The sequence below is a fragment of the Lethenteron reissneri genome, chromosome 22, assembly GCF_015708825.2.
Source record: "Lethenteron reissneri isolate LAM-NWPU_2019-01 chromosome 22, ASM1570882v1, whole genome shotgun sequence".
Classification (NCBI taxonomy): Eukaryota; Metazoa; Chordata; class Hyperoartia; order Petromyzontiformes; family Petromyzontidae; genus Lethenteron; species Lethenteron reissneri.
The window spans coordinates 833,027-856,976 of record NC_083800.1 but is presented as its reverse complement, the minus strand read 5'-3'; the positions used below and the strand labels follow the sequence as shown (position 1 = coordinate 856,976).

The window sequence follows — 23,950 nt, the reverse complement described above, 5'->3', positions numbered from 1 at the left end:
TCACCACCATCACCACCACCACCATCACCACCATCACCACCATCATCATCATCATCACCACCATCACCACCACCACCTTCATTCAGGCTCACATCAATCGTTTACGTCATCGCCATCATTCAGAATCAGAGCAGAATGACAGGATGACAGGATGAATCATGTCAATGAGAAGTACTGCAGTATCACCACCATGATCATCACCATCACTCAGAATCACATCACCACTACCCTCACCATCCATGTAACACCACCACTACCCTCACCATCCATGTAACACCATCACGACCATCACGGCCGCCGCCGCCGCCTGGGTGGGTGGAGGAGTCATTCGCCGCGCAGCTGAGTCGGGGGAGAGAGCGAGAGGGGAGAGAGGGGGGGCGAGAGGGTGAAGAGAGCGAGAGGGGAGAGAGGGGGGGAGAGCGAGAGGGGAGAGAGGGGGGGAGAGCGAGTGGGGGAGAGAGAGGTGGGGAGCGAGAGGGGAGAGAGGGGGGAGGAGTGATGCGGGGGGAGGAGGAGGAGGAGTGAGGCAGGGAGGAGGAGGAGGAGGGACACACATGCACACGCAATGTATAAATACAAAAATAAAAAAACCCAGACTCGCGTGACAATCCCGGCAGGCAGCAGCAGCAGGAGGGCGCGCGAAGGAGTCGGAGAGGAGATCTGAGACGGTGGATCGGCAGTCGCGACTCGCGGCTGCCCGCGGCGATCGTCTTGCCCTTTGCCCAGCCTTGCCCCCTGACAGCCTTGCCCCCTGACAGCCTTGCCCCCTGACAGCCTCGTGCGCCGCCGGCCCCCATCGCGTACAAGGCAGCCGTGCCCTTCGCGTCGCTCCGTCTCGCCGTCATCCCCAGGGCACCGCCCGGCTGGATTTTCCATTCTCCGTGCTGCTGCTGCTGCAGCTGTCGAGACGCGAGACGAGGGTTTTTACGAGGGGGGTGGGTGAGTGGACCTCTTACGGATTGCCCCTGCTGCCCTGCTCTACCCTGCTGCTGTTCGCTGCCCTTGCCCTGCCCTCTCGCTGCCCCTGCCCGGCACCTGCCCGGCGGCCCGGCCTCGGCTCGGAGGAGAAGCAACGCGGATTCGTCTCGTCTCGTGTGCCCCGGGGCGACTCGCGCTCCCGGGGTCTCAGCGATGCGCGGCGCTCGGCAGGGAGCGCAGCAGCAGCAGCAGCATCATCAGCAGCAGCATCATCAGCAGCATCAACAGCAGCAGCCGCAGCATCAGCAGCAGCGAGAACAAGTGGAACAGCAGTGGCGACATCGGGAGCGGCAGCCACACGAACTGCAGAATCATCATCATAGCCGTCACTATCATCAGCATCAGCAGCAGCATTATCAGCAGGAACAGCAACATAATCAGCAGCAGGAGGAGCGAAACAATCATCGCCAGCATCAACAGCAGCGGCAGCAGCAGCAGACGAAACATCATCATCATCATCAGCAGCAGCATCAGCAGCAGCAGCAGCAGAGCCAGCGTCAGTAGCGGCCAGGCTCCCGCGTGCAGTACGCGGGGCTCCGGGGGTTGTGAGTCGGCGAGTCTCCACCGCCGCGTGTCTCCCTGGCGCCCTGTGGGTCGGAGTTGAACTCGTCAGCACGGAACCCGAAGCCATGGCGAGGCTCCTGCAGCTGTGAGTCTCGCGGGCACTTAGCGGACACCCGGCCTAGCATCAGCATCATCATCGGCAGCAGCAGCATCATCAGCATCATCATCAGCAGCAGCACGGTCGTCAGTCTAGTCATCATCAGCAGCATCTCCAGCAGCCATATCAACATCATTTTCATTGCCGTTAGCAGAATAATCATCAGCAGCAGTGTCAGCAGCATCATCAGCAGCAGCATCATCCACATCCCGAACCACGCCGCTTCGTTCGCTGCCACGGGGGGTTGGGGGTGTGGGGAGTGGGGGCTCTCACCCTGACCGTGACCCTGCGTGTGTGTGTGTCAGTGTGTGTGAGCGTGTGTGTGTGTCAGTGTGTGTGTCAGTGTGTGTCAGTGTATGTGAGTGTGTATATTAGTGTCTCCTCGTGTGTGTGTATGTGTGTGTCAGTCTGTGCATGTATGTTAGTGACTGTCTGTCTGAATGCGAATGTGAGTGTGTGTCTCTGAGTGTGTCTGTGCATCTACGTGTCTGTGAGTGTGTGTCTGTGTGTGTCTCTGTATGAATCTGACGGCGGATGCTGCTGTTCTATGAGTGTGTGTGTGTCTCTGTGTATGTGTGTGTCTGTGTGTGTTCCGGCGTCTATATGTATGTGTGTGCATGTCAGTCTGTGTGTGCGTGTGCCTGTGTGTCTCTGTGACTGCGTGTGAATTTGGGGATGGGTGACGCAATGGTTAGCTCAGTGCACTGCGAACATTTCCGCCAGAATCGGCGTCCCCGCCACGGCTAACATCAGTGGCGAGAGACAGCTAAATCGGTCTTGGCCTCACCTATGTTGACTCAGCCTTAAGTAAGTGTCTGGTGAGACAAAGGTGTCCGGGCGTGGTCCACCACCGCAGAGCGCGACGGGCCGGGTTGAAATACTGTCGGTGCACGCCAAAAGCACTTGCCTCAGCAGTCCATGTGGCCTGTACGAGGACCTTTGTCTTTGTGTGTATGTGAATATGTGTGTTGTGTGTGTTTGTCTTTAGGTGTTCGCGGTTACTCACGCTCTACCTCCAAGTACAGGTGAGTGAGAGCACGCGTGCGTGTGTGAACGAGGAGGTGTGTGGGTCTCCGTCTGTCTGTGTGTATGTCTGTATGTACGAGTAGGTGTATGGGTCTCTGTATGTCTGTCTGTGTATGTGTGTCTTTATGCACGTGTCTGTGTCTTTGCCTGCATGCATGTCCATGTGTCTTTGTGTATGTCCATGTGTCTGTGTGTATGTCCATGTGTCTGTGTGTATGTCCATGTGTCTGTCTGTAGGCTGTAGGCATGCGTCTACGATGTGTGTGTACTGTGTGTGAGTCGCTCCGCGTGTCTCGCGAGTGGGGGTACAACTCGGGCCGAGAGCTACACGCGGCACCCATGCTCAAGGGCCCTCTGCTCGTTGGGGGTCAGGGTGACGGCTCTCCGCGCTGACGCTGATTGAGTCTGGCACCTCGACTGGCTTCCCACTCCCGTCCCCTCGCCTCCTCCCCTCTCCCATCCCATCGTCTCCCCTGTCACCGCCTATCCCATCGTCACCCCTTTCATCTCCCGTCCCGTCGTATCCTCTTCTTACTCCCTCGTCCCGTATCCCCTCGTCCGCCCATCCCCTCGTGCTCTCGCACCCTCGGTCCGACCTCTTCCCTAATTGGCGCAGTGCGTGTACCCACGTGGAGAGCGGTGGCGCAGTGGTTGACGCACAGTGTGCTACGAACCCAGCGACCCGAGGTCATGGGTCTCCCCTAGGTCGACTCAGCCTGAAATGAGGTTTTAGTGCGGTGGGTAGAAAACTTCACCACGAGGGAGACAAAGGCAGCTGGGCGTGGAGTTGGCCACCCACCCCTTTCGTGCGCCATCCCGGCCTTCGCAGGTGCTCGCTCGCAGCAATTGTTCCAATCGCATGATAAAGGCGACACGGGGCATCTTTGTCTTCGCGTCTGTAAATGTGTATGTCTTTGTGCGTGTATCCACACGCCTGTCTCATTGGTCGTTTAATTCGCGTTGACACGTGTGTGTTTGTAGACACACACACGCGTAGACACGTGCTCGTGTACAGTGTAGACACGTGCACGCGTGTACAGTGTAGACACGTGCACGCGTGCACATTGCGGACACGTGCGCGTGTACAGTGCGCGGCATGGCTGCTCACGTGCGCGCGCCGCGCACTGTCCCTCGCAATTAACGCGGCGTGGGAGCTGACGTCATGAGCTCACGCCAATTAGCGGGGCTGGGCGCGCGGCGCTAATTACAGAGGCGCCTCGCGTGATCTGTGATCTCCCTCACCTGTCCCCCCCCCCCGGGCCCCCACCACCAACACCTGTCCATCTCACAACGTCTGGACAAACACCCCTGACCTGTCCTGTACATCTCCCACCCGTCTCCACCTCTCGTCCACACCGACCGATGCATCTGTCTCCTGTGCGGGTCACCTCTTACCTGTGCGGGTCACCTCTTACCTGTGCGGGTCACCTCTTACCTGTCCACCCTAAGCTGCCTGTTCTCGCTTCCTCCGACTGCCTGACAGATCTCCCCATACTGTCCACTCCTGTCCGTCCACCACTCCTTGTCCACCATACCCCTACCTGTCCACCGTATCCATAAATACCTCCTGGTCGAGTGACCGTCTTACCTGTAGCCCAGGTGAGAGCACAATGGACATCACGAGCCCTTTCCCAAGGGAGACCTGGGAGATTTGATGATGGATTTGAATAATGATCTAATTCATAATTGCTCTTTTGATGGATGATGGTGTGATTGTGACTGATAAACAGTTGACAATGCTGCTGCTGATGTGATTTCAATAATAATCAATAATGGTCGATGTGAGCTGAATGTTTTAATTCTGAATACTGGATAATGATGATGGTGATGCTGATGATAGTGGTGGTGATGATGGTGATTATAGTGATGCTGATAGTGATGATAGTGATGGTGATGATAGTGTAGCTAATCGTGTCGCTCTGTCAGTGTGGATGTTCTCATCATGCTCCTCCTCATGGTGATCCCACTGCGGACGGTGGTGATGATTCTCTCTCTCTGCTTCTTTTTTCGTCACTGCTCCACTTGGGAATTCCCCTCCAAGCCGCCTCCCTCCCTCCCTCGCATCACCGCATCGCCCCCCCACAAGCTCTTTTCACAACAAATAACCTTGCTGAATGTCAACACTCGGCTTACACGCTTACCTCGTACGCATTCGCCGACCTTCACAAGGAGTGCTGTTTGTCGCTGGCCTCTTGACGTTTTCGGCTTTTGTGCCCGTCTCCACCCCCCCCCTCTAATCCCCCGTGCATCCATGCCCCCCGCGACTGGCCACAGAGTTGACCCGCATCCTCTTGGTGTGTTTGTTGTAACTTGCCAACCCCCCCCGCCCCCCCGTACTGGAAATCTGCCAAAAAGAGTTCCATAGCCCAGGACGAATCGAGATTCTGATTCCCATTGTGGACCATTGACGCGTGCCCCCCGCAACCCTCCACGACTCTCGCCCCCCCCCCCCCCCCCAGTTAGTGTCGCCCACGCCGTCGCCGGACTTCGGGCGCCACGTGCAGAAGGAGGCGCAGCACACGGACGAGGCGTCGCGGCGGCACGTGCGCACCTACCAACTCTACTCGCGCACCAGCGGCAAGCACGTGCAGGTGCTGGGCCGCAACATCGAGGCACGCGGAGACGACGGAGACCCGCACGGTGAGGGGGGGGCAGGGGGGGCGAGGGGGGGGGCAGGGGGGGCGAGGGGGGGGGGGCAGGGGGGGGGCGAGGGGGGGGGGGCAGGGGGCCAGGCGCTGGGGCGTCAGGACGTCGCGCCGCGCAGCGAGCGTGGAGGCACCACATGGGGCATTAATACCAGGGGGGGGGCATTACCACCAGGGGGGGGGCATTACCACCAGGGGGGGGCATTAATACTGGGGGGGGGGGGGGGGTTGCCGTCACGAGCACTGCACTCGCGGTGTAGCCACTCTCGCTGCTGCGCTCTCAGTTGCTGCCCGTGGTGGCCCCGGTACTCGAGGCGGGGGGGGGGGGGCCGTGGGGGCTCCGCCAGTTCCCACGCCCAGGTGCAGCCGCCCTCCCCCCTCCCTCCTTTTCCTTCTTCCCCCCTCCCCCCTCCCCTCTCCCCCCTCCCCTCTCCATTCCTTCCCTGCATCTCTCTCCCTCTCGCCTCCCTCCCCCTTTCCCTTATTCCCCCCCCCCGCACCGCCTTCTCCCCCTCCCTTCCCCCCTCTCCATTCCTTCCCCCCGCCCGCCCGCCCGCCATCCCCACTCCCTCTGCCCCCCTCCCCTCCCCCACCTGCCCCCCTCCCCTCCCCACCTGCCCCCCTCCCTCCCACCCCTCCCCCACCTACCCCCTCCCTCCCCTCCCCCACCTACCCCCCTCCCTTCCCTCCCCCTCCCTCCCCTCCCCCACCTGCCCCCCCTCCCTCCCCTCCCCCACCTGCCCTCACCATCTCGCCCTGCCGTGCACTGGAGACGGAGCAGGCGATGTCTGCTCCAAGTCGACGCGAGGTGCGGCGCCTTGGCGCGCCCACGAGGCTCGTGCAGTGTCGCCCACCACCACCACCACCATCATGACCACCGTCAGCCATGATCAATCCACTGCTGGATCAGGACCACGGCCAAGTCGTGGCCATCACTCACGATCCTGCGACATAACAATCCGTCCAGCAGCCGCGCACGAGCCGATCCCGTCGCTCCATCTCCCCCGCGGGCGCCCCCCTCCCTGAACGCGTTCCATTCCTTGGCTCCCTGTCTGTCATTGCTCTTGACCGTCAGTCAGCGTCCTTGACGCGTCCCGCCCAATGCCCCGCGCACGTGGCGGCTGGAGCGACGTCTTTCACCTGCCCCTGTGATGTAGTTGAGTCCCAACCGGTCATACGACCTCCTCCTCCTCGTGTGCCGTTCTGAACATCGTCGTGGGTTCTCGTGAACAGCACTGAACCCAACAGTCCGCTCAAGCTATTGAGTGGGGGGGGGGGGGGGTCATAGTCGTTGTATCGCACAGCGAAGATGACTCCAAGCGCACCCAGCCTGGCACGTGACCGCTGCTGCTGCTGCTTGTTGCCGTTGTTGAATTCCTCTCTCGCCGTCTCTGTCGCGTCTCAACCGCAGCCATGCTCCAGGCGGAGACGGACTCGTTTGGTGGGAACATTCGGCTCCGTGGGGTTGAGACGGGGCACTACATCTGCATGAACAAGCGCGGCAAGCTGGTGGGCAAGGTGAGCGGAGGCCGCGCGTGCGGTGGGCACGCATCGCCATGGCCGCGTTGCCGGCACGACACGTGCCTCCCCGTGCATACTGCGTCAGCAGCGGTGCACGAGACTCGGCACTCACCCCCTCGCTCGCCCACTCAACCACCCTCCGACCCACTCGCTCACCCACTCGCTCACCCACTCAACCGCCCACCTACCCACTCGCTCACCCACTCAACCACCCTCCGACCCACTCGCTCACCCACTCAACCGCCCACCTACCCACTCGCTCACCCACTCAACCGCTCACCCACCCACTCGCTCACCTACCCACCCGCTCACCCACTCAACCACCCACCTACCCATTCGCTCACCCACTCAACCGCCCACCTACCCACTCGCTCACCCACTCAACCACTCACCCACCCACTCGCTCGCTCACCACTGCAAGTCTCCTCACTTCTCTTTCTGATTCTTTCCTCGTATGGCTCCACTCTGGAATTCCCTCCTCCTCCTACCACCACCATCATCACCATCGCCTGTTTTGCCCGAGCTCGAATAACAAATCACTTCGCGCGATTCCTAGCTGACTCCCTTGACTCTGTTTTTTCTATTACAACATTGACCGTACCATTTGTTGCTGGCTGTCTGATGTCTTGGATCTCTGGGCCCTGTGCCCAGCTACTGTATTCAAACAAGACAGAACCTCAACGTGTTCGTCAATAATAGGAGATATTTATAATAGGCGACGTTTCGGGCAATGGACCGTCGTCATGGCAGGCAGAGACGCCAGAGAGATTAAGTGAATATTTTAAAGCTGCGCGGTCACACCGTGGGCCCCCGACACACACCATGTTCTCAGATGAATAAACCTAATTGGTCTACGCACGTACCCATTAGTAGATACATTCACAAACAACCTCTTCAAACATCTGAATGTAATACGCTGCATCCCGGGTACCCATGATGCAGCGTGCCATCTCATTGAAGAGAGACGCCGTTGTCTGCTCGGCGACTCCTTCCCCCGGGCCTCGCTCATTGGATGTGACCAGAGTTCTACAAGCGCGGATGGGGGGCGGGGCGGCAGGAGGAACGCTTTGTGGGGGCACCACCACAGCAGTGATTTACCGCCAGGGAGGAGAGTGAACTTGGGTTGGGCCACAGGAGACATTTGGTAGTGCAGGGCCCACCCCGGCCCCTTCCCCCTAGCGCTGAGCCCTGCTTGTAAGACACGTTCAGGGAAGCCCCCTTCCCTATGAAGCGAGGTGACGGGAACTTTTAGCGTCTGTGTGCATCTCTTTCGAGCCGTTGCTGCCCGGCTCTACTGACAAATGAAACACACTCAGTGGGCCTGCGGGCGTGAGCACTCAAGTGAGAGGCGCTGCACCGCATATGTGCCTCGAAATAAAGGAGGCTGTCTACGACTCATAAAATATTGTTTTGGGCTCGACCAAGCAATTATTGGACCAGGTTTGTGTCGTCAAATTCCTCCGGCACCCAGATTTTTTAAATTCTGACTTCCTAGATACTGTCGTGACAATGCTTGACGTAGTTTCCAAGTGAAATGTCATGTCTCACAACCACTAAATCTGGTCGCGAGGAGTGTTGTTCTTCCACTCAACTGTGGCAAGCGGGAGAGTTTAGAGGTTCACAATTGGCGCGCATCCTTACACGGTTATACAACACGTGGCAATTTCATTCATTTTGGCTGTTTCAGGTGGTGAAGTGTTACATTACACCGTGATCTCACTAGAAAATAAATTTCGAATCACGATATTGGCTGCGGAGCCCTACTATAAGTTGTGATTTGCAGTGGGAAGTTTGTGTTTTGAGTGAAGGGCAGGCAGTCCACAGCACAGATGGCTGCGTGAGGAGAGTGAGTCCCATTATTGTGAGTTTCAAGTTGATTTTGTTGAACCAGGTGAGAACTCGAGAAAACCACGACAAGGAATCTCATTTGCACGAGTGACTCGAGTCACTGCGATGACAAGAGCAATGAATGTGTCGTGGTGATTGTACAACGATCGTCACCACCGTGAACCTCCAAACAGGTCGACGTCGTTGTCGTCCTCGTGACAGCCGCGATCGTACTTTAATTTTACCCAAATTTCTGTCATAAGTCCCTCCACCACCCGCCATAGCCAAGTAAACTGTTGCGCAGTGTCCACGTGTTTAACGATGCGCCGACTGTGAGAGTTTTATCTGACTCACCGAGTGAGTTTAAGAACAATGCTCACAACCAAATAGATCAGCAGTTAGATATGATGAGGGTAGTGTTGTCATGCTCGTACGACGCTTCTCATGATTCTGCTGCTGCTAATGATGGTGGCAACATTGCCACTGAGAACATCACCTCGGGTTGCCCCACACATTTAGAGGTGACACTGGGGGCCTTGAGACACAGAAGCCATAGAACCTTGAGGCTAATGGGACCTCAGGGGTCGTGAAGTAAAGTGGGCCACGAGGCTTTTGGGCCTAAACGATGTCTAATGGAGGATTAGTTTGATGTTAAGTTATGAAATCCAGTCAAGAGCTTGGAGAGCGTTGGCAACATTCACATGGTCCTGCTCTCACGATTCTCAGAGATGACTTTGCACGTGAACAAATGGCACCACTTTAGAGTCGAGCTGCTCTTTTGAATTGTGATCCTTTTGGGGGCATCTATCCACGAGACTACTGGGGGCAGGGAAGTGTGCTGGAGGTCACGTGTCCCGGCTAACCCATTGATGCGTGTTCCCCCCTCGCAACCCCCTCCACCGCGCTTCCCGGCAGCTCAACGGGCGCAACCGAGACTGCGTCTTCATCGAGATCTACCTGGAGAACAACTACACGGCGCTGCAGAGCGCCAAGCACCGCGAGTGGTACATGGCCTTCAACCGGCACGGGCGTCCCAAGAACGGCACGCGCACGATGCGCGGCCAGCAGGAGGTGCACTTCATCAAGCGGCTGACGCGGGGCCGGTCGCAAGAGCCCGTCACGCCCATCTTCTGGGTGGTGCGGCCGGGCAGCGGGCCCGGCGGTGGCGGCGGCGGTAACGGTGGCCCGGGGCGAGGCGGTCGCAGGAGTAGGCGCACCCGGCAGTCGAGGCACGGGGCCCAGCGGCGGGGATGAGGCCTCCAACGCCGCCACACGGCCGCGGGGCCATGTGGCCACGGGGACGTGAGGCCCGGACGACGTGAAGACCTTGTGCCAACGGGTACCTTGGGCGTCGTGAACGGGGGTCGCGAGGTTTCGGGGGGCCTTGGGACCAGGAGACTCTGAGACCTTGATGGCCATGATTCACTGAGGCCATGTGACCTTAATTTCATGGTGCCTGAGGCCATCGAATCATGGAAGGATGGATCTCCAGGGCTGTGGGGCTACAAGGCCATAGGACCATAGGGACCTCAGGCGATTTTGGGCCCTCAGGCTCTACAGCTCTGCGGACTCAAGATCCTCAAGGAACTCCAGGAGACCAGAACCGGGCCTCCCTGGCCACCCACCTGAAGCCTCGCGTGGCTCGGCTGGACGGTAAGCGGGCGGCCTCTTCCCGCCACTGCTTGTGGGCCCTGCGGGCCGGGGTGACGGACGCGTCATGACTAAGGGACTGAAGCCACTGTGGACGAGACCGAGGCCTCCGGGCCTTGGCCGTCGAGAAACCACTTTAAAACGGACTCCGCCTTGGTGAGCTCGCGTGCCGTGCGCGCCTCGTTAATGTTATTATTGTCGTTGTCGTTATTATAATAATGTCGTTATATATTTTTTGCGTTACAAAGCATCGATCAACAAACTTGAACGCGCACACGAGGCGAGCCCCCCCCCCCCTTCTGCGGGAGGGGCGAGACGAGGGTGGCCTTGCTGCCCTTGGGTGTGAGGGTGAGTGCGTGCGGGTGAGCGTGCGGGTGAGAGTGCGGGTGAGAGTGAGGGTGAATGCGTGCGGGTGAGAGTGCGGGTGAGAGTGCGGGTGAGAGTGAGGGTGAGTGCGTGCGGGTGAGAGTGAGGGTGAGAGTGAGGGTGAGAGTGAGGGTGAGAGTGAGGGTGAGAATGCGGGTGAGAGTGAGGGTGAGAGTGCGTGTAGGGGGTGCGATAGGATGTGGTTGGTGTGTGAGCGTTGGGTGTGTGGAAGGTTAGGGGGTGTGAGGGCGAGGGTGATGGTGTATGCTTGTGATTGTGAGGTTCTAGTGGGGTGTGCGAGTGTGTCAGGCGGCTGAGCATGTTTGAGGCTGTGTGGGAATGTGTGAAGGTGTCTGTGTGTGGTGGTCAGGCATGTGGTTATGATGGGGTCACCACATCTACGCCTCTATATAAGGAACGAAACAGGTGGACTTCTCCACAAATCTGACTGTTGCCTGATGAAGCTAGTTGTAATTACTGGCGAAACGTCGTACTCAGATTGTAAATGTTGTGGCTTGGCTCTCCAACACACCGGTGTGCTGTACTAGTGACGAATTGGCACGTTCTGTTTACGTGACAACCCTTACTAGTTGGCTGTGTCGGGTGGTGGCGGGTTTAACGACACATTTATATATTTACGCGATATAACCCAAAAAAACCTCTATTATGGATGATGGGGATGTTTGTGTGTGTGTGTATGTTAAGATGCGTGTGTGAATGTATCTGGATTATGTTTTCAATGTTTGAAGAGCTTTATAGTTGCATCATTAACACGTCTGGATGTACCTCGGGTTATTTGTAAACGTGCATGCATTCACATGTACTGTATCTGGTTGTACCAGGGTGATGAGCATGTATCTGGATATGTCTGGACATATCCAGATGAATCTGAGCGCATATGTATCAGTAACAGGGGAAATTGCACAATTGAATAGCCCATTCTGGTGTAGTAACTACGGACATTGCTGTGAGATGGGGATGTCTCATACTTGCCGAGCCAACACACTTAACCGGCAGGCTACAGATATTCAATACCTGTCTTCCTCATACCGATTTTCAAAGTGAATTATACGAATGCTTGTTTCTTAAGAGTGCTCGTTGTGACGCAAATTGTGTGCTTTGAAAATCGGTATGCGGTAAAATTGTTCAAAAACAGGTTACCCATCCGCTTACCTGCCCACCCACCCAACTATTGACCTACCCACCCACCTGCCCGGTGGTAGGGTTGGCAAGGTCACTTGGGTATTTGAGTATAGGGGGTACTTTTGTTGTTAGCTGGGTACAAATAAGTCCCCAATCACATCCGGACGAGTACAGTACATCTGGATGTATGTTGAACCACCAACCGTGGTCATCGGAGGTGCGTGGATAAGTTGGTGTATGCGGATGGCTACCCAGGTACATCTGGATCAGTAGCAGGCTACACCTGGTCGAGTTGTGTGTGGGTACATCCGGACGAGTACCTGGGTACACCCGGATGAATGAGTACCCAGTTACCTCTGGACGAGTGTGTAGGTAACATGTGTATGACTATCGAGGTGGGGTGGGGTGGGGGGAGACTTCTGGTCGTACCTGGCCACACCTGGCCACACCTGGCCACACCTGGCCACACCTGGACGTGCCAGGCCAGGAGGTCCGGCCTCTCTGCACCGTGTTCTTGACCCCGTGGATCGACTCTTTCTGCTGCTGTATTTTATATCGCGTTTTTTTTTTTTACCGAACGACGGGTTTGCCTTGCCCTCACCAAATATTTATTGTATATAATTATTATTATTGCATATTATTAAACCTCTTTACTAAACTGCCGACTCTGCGTGATCAGCTGGCGTGAGCGTTGCGGACGTGGTCCCGGTGGTGGTGGCGGCACGGGGGACATCCTTGCCGGTTCCTCTCCGTGTCTCTCGAGTGTTCATCGGCAGCGTCCGGAGAGTTGGCAGCTTCAGTCCCCTACAGACATGGTGCTGGGAGACCACCTCATGGCTACGATCTGGGGTGGCCAGACCCTTAAACCCATGACCCATGGCCTCCTCCCTTCAGCTGTCGGTGTTGTCTGGGTCATGGTGGTTCACGGCGTTTTCCCTGTGCTCGGGAGGCTGTTTATTCGTGCGAAGGTGCCACAGTTCACGGGCATTGCCTCTCCTCTAGTTCCATGGGCGGGGACATTTACCGACGGGCCCTCAACAGAAGTCGAAACCATTCCAGAGCTTGCCCCAATAAGATGCCACCCAAAACGTCAATCAGGTCGGTACATAATCTAGTGGGTCGTCGTTTTGGGACCCTCAGTGATCGACCTCACCGTGTCTTTATTGTTATTTATCTCATCAAGGCTTAAAACTCCGTGTTTTGGCTCCCGAGTCTTTAAACAGACGCTTGCGTGTCATGCAGGGCCACGCCTGGCTCGAAGCCGCACTTTGTTTGGCATTGTTGAAAAAGCAAACATCAACAAATGAACAACAACAGCAATAAACATCACGCCAACATCATTAGCTCTTGGGATGTTTTTTTATTTATCAAACTGTGGAAAGAAAAAACATGTTTCCCCTCACAAGTGAGTCGGGTGGTGGAGGGTTGACGAAACGAATTTTGGCATAAACACCACCACCACCACGTGGGCCCTCGCCCAATGACACGGATCTTGTGTTCGCGACGCAAAGCCAAGTTACCACCACTTTGTGTTTACGAGTGGAAGTCCCCGTCACTGAACGACCCCCCTACACCCCCCCCTCTACCCCCCCCCCCCACTACACCCCCCCCACTACACCCCCCACCACTACCCCCCCCACTACACCCCCCGCCCCGCCCCTTCCACCCGCAGTTTGACGCCAAACCTGAGCACGCGAGCGGAGCGAGGGGGCGGGGCTGTGCAGAGTGGGCGGGGCTGTAGAGAGGAGCGGGGCTGTGCAGTGAGCGGGGCTGTAGAGAGGGGGCGGGGCTTTATAGAGGGGCGGGGCTGTAGAGAGGGGCGGGGCTGTGCAGAGTGGGCGGGGCCACGCGTTGGGGTCCTGGCGATGGGCGTGGCCTCGGCGGGGCTGCCCTCGCCGAGGCCTGTTCGCACGCGCGGCCCGGCGGCCAACGCGATGACGCGGGACGGCGCGATTCCAGGCGAGGCCGACGCCGCGGGGGCCCGCGAGGGCCCCATGTCGCTGCTGGAGCTGCCCGACGACATCGTGTTCCTCCTGCTCTCCTACCTGGACGCGCGCTCGCTCGGCCGCGTGGCGCAGGCGAGCGGGAAGCTGAGGCGCCTGTGCGGCCGCGACTGCGTGTGGAGGCGCGTGGCGCGCATGTCCATCAACACGGGCATCACGCACGACGGCACGGACCGGTGAGGAACCACGCGCCCCCCCCCGAGTTCCTCTCGCCGCCCAACCCCCGGTTCTGCCCGGGAGTTCTCGCCATTGGTCCAGCGCGATCACGTGCGGCTTCGGGGGCCGGGGCCGGTCTGGTCACGTGGCGCTGTGGGCGGGCTCCCGGCGAGACGTCGGAGCGGGTCACGTGGTGCCGCGCCCACCACGTGCTCCGTCTCGTCGACGGCGCCGCTGAGTTCTCGCGGCGTTTCGCGTGCGCGGTGTCACGCAGCAGTGGCTCGCGTTTACACCCCGCAAAGCCTCACGGAGTCTCAAGACGCTGGTTTGCAGGAGGGTCCTGCCGCTACATTTGAATGCTTAGACAGTTGAATGAATGGGACTGTGGAAATCGCAGGATCCGGAGAAAACCCAGCACCGCGCTCTATACGAGGGGTTACAGCTCAAAGCGCCTCACACAGGGAATCATGCAATCTTATATGTACTGCCATCTCATGCCCACCTCACAACTTAAGGCCAAAACACCTGCTGTTTCCAGACAGTCTCCCATCTAAGTACAGGTGCGCGTTAAGGAGGTTGAATATTTGCGCGTGGAAGCCGCAGTATCCATAAATCCTCCCCAGATTGATACATCGAGCTGTTTTGTACACTGACAGTTCCACACATACGGGTTCACAAATCCAACCTGTTATACAGCCCCCATCTCCCTTCCTGGCCACCACCTCGCAGCCGAGAAAACGATTCACAAGTTTCACAGATCTCCACGTGATCCACTAACCCCTGCCTCAAGCTTGTACACCCCCCCCCCCCCCACCGAAAGTTTAAAGTGGGAGGGAATATACAGAAACTCAGGGTGGAGGCACTGCGCCATCATTGCTAAACACACTTTGAATGAATGCCAAACACTAAATAAAATAGGTCCAGAGGTTGCTTAAACACGTGATCAAGCCACATCTAACCATTGCAAATAGTTTGTGCATCACGTGACTTGAGAATTTAGAATGGGGGGAGGGGATCTGAGCCTCGAGCCCCCCTCTGACACTACGGGGGGGCGGGGGGCTGATCACACGTGCCATCCCAGGAGCCACCACACCTGGGCCACGTGGCGGTGTGTTTTAGGAACAAGTCACTGTGGGGGTATTGCGATGAGGATGACGGTTGGGAGATTCGTGATGGATGGTGATTATTGGGGGAGGGGGGTGATGGTGGGGAGACAGTGATGATGAGTGTTGGGGGGGGGGGGGTGATGCACCACGCGTGCCTCCCCCCGACCCCCCCCCCGACTCGTGGCTCTCCGCCCCGTTGTTACCGTGTGTTGGCCGTGTTTGTGTGTTTCTATGTAATTAAGTGAAATGAAATCTGCGCTGGGAGGCAATTACATCCATCGCGCCGCAACGCCACGCGGCCTCCTCAGCTGCGAGCCGTCGCCGCAGCCGCCGCGGGGTCTCGCGCTGACCGTGATGGAGGGCTGGTGGAGTTAGTGTGGTGATGGTGGTGGTGATGGTGGTGGGGGGATGTGGTGATGGTGCGGTTTATGGTGATGGTAGGGGTTTGGAGATGAGATGGTGGGGGGTGGTGATGGTAGGGGTTTGGTGATGGGGTTGTGGGGATGGTAATGGTGGGGGGTTTGGTGATTGTGGTGGAATTGTGTTGTTGGTGGAGGGAAATCCGTGGTGATGGTCATGGTGAGGTGCTTGACTTATACCGAGGGTAGTGATGGTGGGATAAATCATCGTGAGAGTGACGGTTTCATCGTGATGGTGATGGGAGCATCGTGGTGATGGCTTGGTCCTGGTGATGGTGTCTGAGCGTACTGATGGTGGTTCTTGCGATGGGTGATGTTGCTGCCTCACGATGACTCTGTTTTGCTGGTGAGCGTGGAGGACATGTGATGGTGATGAGACAGCGATGGCGGCGAACACGTGGCAGCGAGCGGATGTGCAAGTCTAATCTTGGCGTGCCACTGTGTGTACACGTATGTGTGTGTACGTTTGAGCACGTGAGTAGGTGTGTTTCCCCCCCAACAGGCTATTAAGGGTATAGGGGGATGTTTATCTGTGTGTGTGTATTTGAGTGCCTCATAGAGTATACGAGGGAGCGGTGGCGCAGTGGTTAGCGTGCTGCGCTTTGAACTCATCGACCAGAGTTCGATTCCCATTTATTACCAATAAACAGTGGTGCATATTTGAACCTGTCCTGGACCTCAGCCTTAAATGAGTACCTGGTTCGGTGTGTAAACATCAGCACCGAGGAGACAAATGGGGCCGTGCGTGGTGCTGGCCACACCACCACCCCTCGTGCGCCTTGTCGACTGTCATAGACGCAGGCTCACAGCACTTGCCCCAGCAGTCTTCTCAAGTCGATACGGGGCATCGTCGGCTGTACGCTTCTATATGTGGAGGGAGCGTTGGCGTGGTTCGCGCACAGCGCTCCTCTCCTGCCCACCCGGGTTCGACATCCGTGGCGAGCGGTGTTCACCTGCCCTGGGTCTCCCCCAGTTCGACTCGGTCTAAAATAAAATAAAAATGTGGTTAATGCGACTAACTTCAAGCACTCGAGTCTTCACAGCTTGACTAATGGGCAAGCGGGTTTAGGGGCCTCAGGGTGGGGGCCCGGGGGTGGGGGCCCGGGGGTGGGGGCCCCCGCGGGCGGTGGGAACTCCCCGCGGGCGGTATGGGTCAGCGGAGGTGAGGAGGGACGCGCACGGGAGCGCGTCGCTCCTCGGCGTGAGAGAGGCCCCGGGGCGCAGACACGGGGCCCCCCCCACCTTCCCCCCCCTCTCTCCCCCCCCCATCTCCCTCGCCCACTTGCTCCTCTCCCCTGCCTGCTCTCCACTCTCCTCGCTCTCATCCTCTCTCCTACCTCTCTCGCTCTCTCTCTCCCTCTTTCCTCTGCCCCTCTTGACGAAAGTCTCCGTCGATCTCTCCTCTCTGTGCTCGCATTCTTCTCTCCCAGGGCTTAACTTCTCACTGAACTTGCCTCGGCTGCCCGGCAGACTGGAGTAGGTGGCACGTGACTCGCAGCTGTAGCCATCGTGTGAGAGAGGGGTACACTTGATGTGGTATGCTGGGTGCCGCTATATAATCCCGCGCCATCAACCCGACCTGGGTGAACTTAATCTCTTACCTTTCGCCTGTCTCCCTCTGTATCTCCTCGCTTCTCTCTTGGTTCTCACCATCTCCCTCGTCTATTCTCACCACGCTCCCCTCTCCTCTCTCCATCCTCTTCCTCCTCTTCTGTTTCCTGTCTCTTCTTCCAGCCCCCCCCTCTCTTCCCCCCCCCCTCTCGTCTCCCCCCCCCTCCCTCTCTCTCCTCTTTCTCCATCTCTGCCTCCAGGCAAGACCCACGGGAGGTGTTGTGGTGGGTGGGGGGGGCAAACCCCTCACCCCCCCAAAACAAACATGACCCCCTACCCTAACCCTGCCTTTTCAATTAGCGGTTAACGCCCTGTGACTGGGGGCCCAGGTGCAACCTCTATCCCACCCCTTCCCCCTGCGACTCTCAATCACCGTGCCCCCCCCCCCCGTTTATAGACCACCCCCTACCTCCTCCTCTACGTATCGGCTTCATCAACAGGAACATAATGGCCGAGCTTACACCTCGGCGGCGCTGCGAGTGTGGCTCTCTCACGTCGTCGGTGAAGGTTGTGCACCAGGTGATTGGAGCGCGATGATTGTGTAGGAATGGGCAATTACTAACTGGAGATCGAGAGAGAGAGAGGGAGGCGTGGCGGAGAGATGAGGTGGGGAGAGTGAGAGTGAGATGATGAGGAGTGAGAGTTGAGAGTCGGAGATAGGTGAGGAGAGCGAGAGATGTGGGGGTAACTTCAGAGGTTGATTTCAGCCCGGGCTGTCTTGGTCGGTGAAAATATTTCCACACCCGGCACACCACACCCACATCCACGATATGTCTCACCATGGCTGGGGCTGCTGCTCGTCAGGTGCCTACCTAGTCCAGTCTACACAGCGATCCGGAACATATCCAGTGAGAGATCAAAGCCCTGCTAATTGGTAATTAAGGGTGTACTGTAATTAGTAGAGTGCGGTCATTAATTTGTGGGATTGTACCCCGGCCGGCTGTGCTGTTGTGGAGCGACCCCCCCGGGGCCCCAGGCGTGTGGGACCCCGGGCTCCTCTCAGGTCCCCTCGTGGACTGGGGCCCAGGTTCCCGCTGGGGCTGGGGTCACAGTTGCCCTTTCACGCTGTCGTCCCCCGGGCCACACTTAGATTGGGGTTCCAGGTCCCCTCTTCAGATTGGGGGTCCCAGGTCCCTTTGAGGCCAGGGTGTCAGGTTCCCTCTTAAATTGGGGTCTCGGGTCCCTTCGGGTCACAGGGCCTCCCTCCCGCTTCACGGCTCCGCGATCACAGTGCGGGGACGACAAATTGGGAGATGGAGTTGGCAGGGGAAGCAATCAGCGATTCCGTAGTGGCCTGGGTTGGGGGTCAAACTCCTCCGGACGGGTCAAGAGCCCGGGCGTGTGGCGCTGACACGGCGTGACGCCCCCTCCCGCCTCCCCTTCCCCCACGGGAATCAGGGGGTCACGGAGGTCACGGGGCCCAGGGGACCTGGGAGCTCAGGAAGGAAGGAGACACTTGGGAGTGTATGACTGGGGGGTTAGCTCTGCGTGTCTGTGTGCATGGAGGGAGCCTTTTGCGCAGTGGTTAGCGCGCTGCGCTACGAAGGTACACAGGTGCTACTCGCTAACAGTACTTGCCCCAACAGCCTGTTTTAAGGCTCTAGGGGGGATCTTTGTGTGCGTCTGTGTGTCTGTGCGTCTGTGCATGTGTGTCTGTGCGTGTGTGCGTGTGTGTGTTTGTGTGTACGCGCGTGTGTGCGTGTGTGTCTGGGGGAGCGGTAGTCTAGCGGTTAGCGCGCTGCGCTATGAACCCGGCGACCCGAGTTCGATTCCCGCTCAGGGCCAACACCAGTGACGATTATCTGAACCGGTCCTGGGCCTCCCCTAGGTCGACTCGGCCTCAAATAAGTACCTGGTGCGGTGTGTAAAGATTGCCACTGGGGAGACAAAGGCGGTCGGGCGTGGTTCTGGCCACCCACCCCCTCGTGTACCGGTTCGGCCTTCATAGGTGCTCGCTAACAGCACTTGCCCCTACAGTCTGTGAGAGGCTTAACGGGGGATCTTTGTCTTTGTGTCTGGCAGAGCACGTTCACCACCTCAGCGGTTCGACAGCTCGTCTCGTTTGGAGGTCGCGATTCGACAGCATAAACAAGTGTCTCACCTCGTCTGCATGTCCTTCTCGCTAGTCCTGTGTCTCACTCTCTCTGCCCCTCGTCTTGTCTCTCTGCCGTTGGGATCATTCCCATTTGTCTCGTCACGCAACATTTGCGTGTCGCTGACCTGCCGATTGTCGGTAATTCCCGGGATGTGTCACGTCAGCGATGCGTTCAAGAGTTCACGACTGTCGCCCGTGGTGCACGTGCAACCCGTTTCATAGAGGGAGAGCGGATACTAATAATCATCAGAGTCTATAATCATCATCAAAGTCTATCATAATAGTACAGTAATGCCAGTGCAGCAGCAGTAGATAATGTGTTGAGGAGTCGATTGTTGAACCGCAATCCTGAATGGTGGTGGTGGTGTTTATGACAGTGATGATGTTTATGACGGTGATACTGATGATGTTTATGACAGTGATGTTTATGACCGTGATAGTGATGATGTTTATGATTGTGATGGTGTTGATGGTGATGATGATGCTTGTGATAGCTGAAGATTGTGTTGATGATTTTGATCATGATGATGACGTTGATCTTGTCGATGATGATTGGTTTGATTGTGTTGATAATGACGATGACAATTGCGCCAGGCAATTTGGGATTTTCCCAGTGAACCAGCAAATGTACTATCGACAATCCTGGCATGGGCTCCTCCACAGCCCACTCTCCTCTAAACCCGAAATCAAGCGACGGGTTTCTCCAAGTGACACAACTCGTTCTGTTCGACGGGCGCTGGGTGGTGGAGGGCGCAGAGCTCCGGTCGGCGTGACACCCCCACGCGACGCCACCCAGGGCACGCGCTCGCCACGGACCGCGAGGGACGACGCTCGCGGGGTGACGACTGAGGAGGGCGATGGCGACTGGGTTGGGCCTGCGCGCACCCCGGTCTCAAGGTTACCGTTTAATTGCTGATACAGAACGACTTATTCAGGGTTTTTATACGAGACGCTATTATACATTCACCCGATCGTTTCCCTTTTACGGGCCGCTGTTATTTTGTTTCGATGAATGTTATCAGCTGCGCGTTGCCTTGAACCGTGCCGGAGGCTGCAGGTGTGGGGGCTGGAGGCCGGGGGCCCGGGCCCTGCGCAGGTTACTTTGCACGTTCGATATTCGAGACAATGATCTCCCTGTGCACGCAAAGACACAGGTAGACACAGCAGCAGCAGCAGCGACAACGGAAACAACGACAACACAACAACGACAACAGCCGCCATTCGCCAGCAAGCGGCGGTGACGTCACCACGGCGCTTGTGTCAGCCTCGGTGCAATTTGAGGCCACGTGACGTGTCGAAGGCTCGCTGACAGATCCAGGCGCTATGGGTTGACAGAGATGACTGGAAGATGCACCGCCTGTACTTCCCACTGTGCCAGTTTGCTGCGTTTTATCCACCCGGCGCTCCGCTCATTGTTGTGAGCGTCGCTTCTCTGCCCTCTGCTGTTGCTGGAAGGTGACTGCCTCCAACTGCCTCGTAGCATCCTTCACGAACCTCCTCCACAGAGCCAATCTTGACACTGCTGGTACAAGTCATCGGCAAGTCTACTCAGCTCCACATGCTGCTGTACCATGTATTATCCAGCCCGTGCCGCACCCATTTAGCCCCCACTATCCCACCAAACAAAAGCTGCTTGGGCATGCAGTGGCTGAAGATGCAGGCTACGTGACCCAGCCAACGCTGCCTTGATTGCCGGAGGAGTTCAGTGATGGGACTGTGCACAAATATTTAAAGGTTTTGTGAGATCCTCACACAATCCAGCCTGGTCAAAAGCAGGATGGATCGTAGGCAGGCTAGCCTGAATATTTCTCACTGGTGCAGATGTTCCATTAGAGGGGTCCACCTTTAGCAAGCGTAGAGAAGGGAGGGCGTGACTGTGGCCAAGAAGACCCAGAGGTTCGTGTGGAGCGATGGGAAGGCAGCTTCCACACAACAGCGTTACGCAGTCGATGACAAGAATGCTGTTTGACTGAGTGAGACCTCTGCTGCCTGTTATAAGCACACAGGCCAGGTATGCGAACTCCTCCACTCTCTCTCCACAACTACCCCATTACTCATGGGGAGCTGATGGAGGTAGAGTATTTGATAGCACAAAATACCCAAGCAGGTGCTTTGTTTTTGTGGAGCTGATGGAAAGGCTCCACCTCTTAGTGACACTCTCCAGCTTCAGCAGCAGAGTCTCCAACTCCTTCTCAGAGTGAGTGGCAATTAGCAGATGAGCATACACAACATGGTTGGGAGCTGTTCATCGACTGCACCTGTGCATCGTTCAGCCTTCCATTGCATCTGTATCAGATGGAATAGGCAGACGCACACATACACACAGACACACAGACACACACACAGACACACAGACACACAGACACACATACACACAGACAGACCGGTAGACAAGCAGACAGAGTGCACGAAGGCACTAAGACACAAGACACATTTCTCCATCCAGCCATGCACACTGTTGGGATTGTGGCTCTGGGGGTTGTGGTTATGGGTGTTGTGGTTATGGGTGTTGTGGTTATGGGTGTTGTGGTTATGGGTGTTGTGGTTATGGGTGTTGTGGTTATGGGTGTTGTGGTTATGGGTGTTGTGGTTATGGGTGTTGTGGCTCTGGGTGTTGTGGCTCTGGGTGTTGTGGTTATGGGTATTGTGGCTATGGGGGTTGTAGCTTTGGGTGTTGTGGTTATGACTGTTGTCACCATGGGGAATGTGGCTGTGGGATTGAGGTTGTGCGATCGTGGTTGTGTGGTTAGGACTATGGCTGTGGCTATATCTGGGCTGTCATTCCTGAACAGACGCCGTCTCATTCCTGGCACAGCCAACATTCTCAGGCCTCGCTGCCCTCTGTGTCAGATCGTGGCGCGCCGTGAACGCGATTAACATGAGCCTGGCCGTAATTAAAAACGTCAGAAACGCGCATTTCTCTGAATTCTCTCGCGCGGTAAACTCGGGGCACTGGGTCTGCGGGGGCGCCGTCGAGGGAAGGATTCCACCCCCTGAAGCCACAACTCCACAACCCCACAACCCCATGGCCGCAACACTACAGTTGTAACCCTATAGTCGCAATCACAGCCACATCCTCACCGACACAACTCCCACATCCCACACCCCACAACCCCACAGCTACGACCCCACGGCCACGACCCCATGGCTACGACTCCACGGCCACGACCCCGAGCCTTGATGCCCCCCTGCCTCTGCCCCCCAGGGCCCTGCCCTGGTGTTGGAGCTGCTGTTAGGAACTCCACAGTGGTGGGCTCAGCGAGCCACGCTGTGTGCTCTGTGCGTGCCCTGTTCACGTGGCCATCAAGTGCACCTAGCCTGGCACAGCTGCCACGCTGACATCACCACCATTGATTTTATTTGTGTTCTTCCCATATGTCTCATATCCCCCAGGTGTCTCTTGTGTCTCCAGGTGTGTCTCTTATCTCAAGGTGTCTTTTGTCTCGAGGTTTTTGCCGTGTCCCCCAGGTGTGTCTCCAGGTGTGTGTCTCACCTCTGCCCGTGGCGGTGTGTGTGTGTGCCCCCAGGTGCGTGCGCATGCCGCTGAAGGAGAGAGTCCGAGTCTCCCAGAACTGGCGGCGAGGTCGGTGCCAGCGCGAGTCCCTGCTGCGTTGGCGGCACAAGTACGGTCACAGGCGCCAGCTCGCCACGCCCACCGTCCACCCCCCCCCGCCGTCCAACCCCCCCCCCCCGTCCACCCCCCCCCCACCGTCCCCCCCCCCGCCGTGCCCCCCACGCGCCGTCCACGTTTGAGTTGCGAGCTTGAGAGTGACGCGCCCCAGTGATGGCGCGTTGGCCGCACGTCAAGGCAGGGTCGTGTGTCCGCGTGCAGCCTGCTACCCTGGCTGCAGCTGGAGGAGGGCGGCGCGGCGCTGTTCGTGTCGCAGGCCGAGGAGGTGCTCGCCCTGCGGCTGCACGCACGTCGCGGCGCCGGCGGGCGCCCCGACCGCCGGCCCGTGCGCCTCTACCGCGGCCACCGCGACGACGTCTGCCAGTTCGTCATCAACAGGGGACACCTCGTTAGTGGCGGCAGGTGACGTCACCACCACCCCCATCGCCACCACCACCATCTCCACAATCGCCACCACCAGTCACCACGATAACCACCGCCATCTCCACAATCCCCACCGCCATCACCACCTCCACCGTCACCACCGGCGAGTGGGCAAGGGAGCGAGTGAGTGGGTGACTGAGTTGTTGCGACCTGCAGTGTGGTGGTGGATGAAGAGAGTTTGGGTGAGGCTAAACAGTCCGTGGGTGGAGCACTCTATGAGTGAAGTTGGCGGGAGCGGTAACCACGGTAGCAGCAGCAGCAATAGAAGAGAGAGAGGGAGGTGACTAACCGCCAGTGAGTGGGCGAGTGGAACCAGAACGCATGAGGTGCAGAATCTTAACACGAGTGTAAGTTATATGTGTGTATATTGATCTTCGTTCGCACCGTACGTAGCCAACCGTGCTAATTGAAGGTAACGTAGAGATGTACATCTCCGGAGAAAAATAAGAATAGTAATACTACTACTACGACTACATCCCAGTTAACTGTGCCCTTGGCAGTACCAAAAAAGGGAAATCTCCTGGAACTGTGCACATGGTCAAGAAGAGGGAGCAGCTGTTGGATCGCAATCAGTGGGGCTCATCACGGCTGTCTACGCACGAGTGGAAGAGCCCCGCGACGATGACGACGACGCTCACGGTGGCACGGCGCCTCGACCACCGCGGTTATATTCAAACAAGGAGACAAAA

The 23,950-nt window shown here is 57.5% G+C and overlaps 2 protein-coding genes across 4 annotated transcripts in view; both read left to right on the top strand.

The window, feature by feature from the left end:
- Window positions 1-613: 613 nt before the first annotated feature.
- On the top strand, window positions 614-10,729 carry LOC133345485 (fibroblast growth factor 8-like). The gene is made up of 5 exons (XM_061556250.1): window positions 614-1,627; window positions 2,628-2,664; window positions 5,125-5,305; window positions 6,722-6,828; window positions 9,574-10,729. Exons 1-5 carry the CDS (start codon window positions 1,608-1,610, stop codon window positions 9,910-9,912), a joined length of 684 nt encoding a protein of 227 aa, XP_061412234.1. The 5' UTR covers window positions 614-1,607; the 3' UTR covers window positions 9,913-10,729.
- Window positions 10,730-13,679: 2,950 nt separating this feature from the next.
- FBXW4 (F-box and WD repeat domain containing 4) overlaps window positions 13,680-23,950 on the top strand; it is a 48,468-nt gene continuing 38,197 nt past the window's right edge. For all 3 annotated transcript variants that reach the window (XM_061556220.1, XM_061556218.1, XM_061556219.1), the window contains exons 1-3: window positions 13,680-13,996; window positions 22,735-22,830; window positions 23,040-23,240. In XM_061556220.1, the coding sequence (XP_061412204.1) occupies window positions 13,683-13,996; window positions 22,735-22,830; window positions 23,040-23,240 (611 nt within the window). In that variant the 5' untranslated portion in view covers window positions 13,680-13,682. The remainder of the gene's footprint in view (window positions 13,997-22,734; window positions 22,831-23,039; window positions 23,241-23,950) is intronic.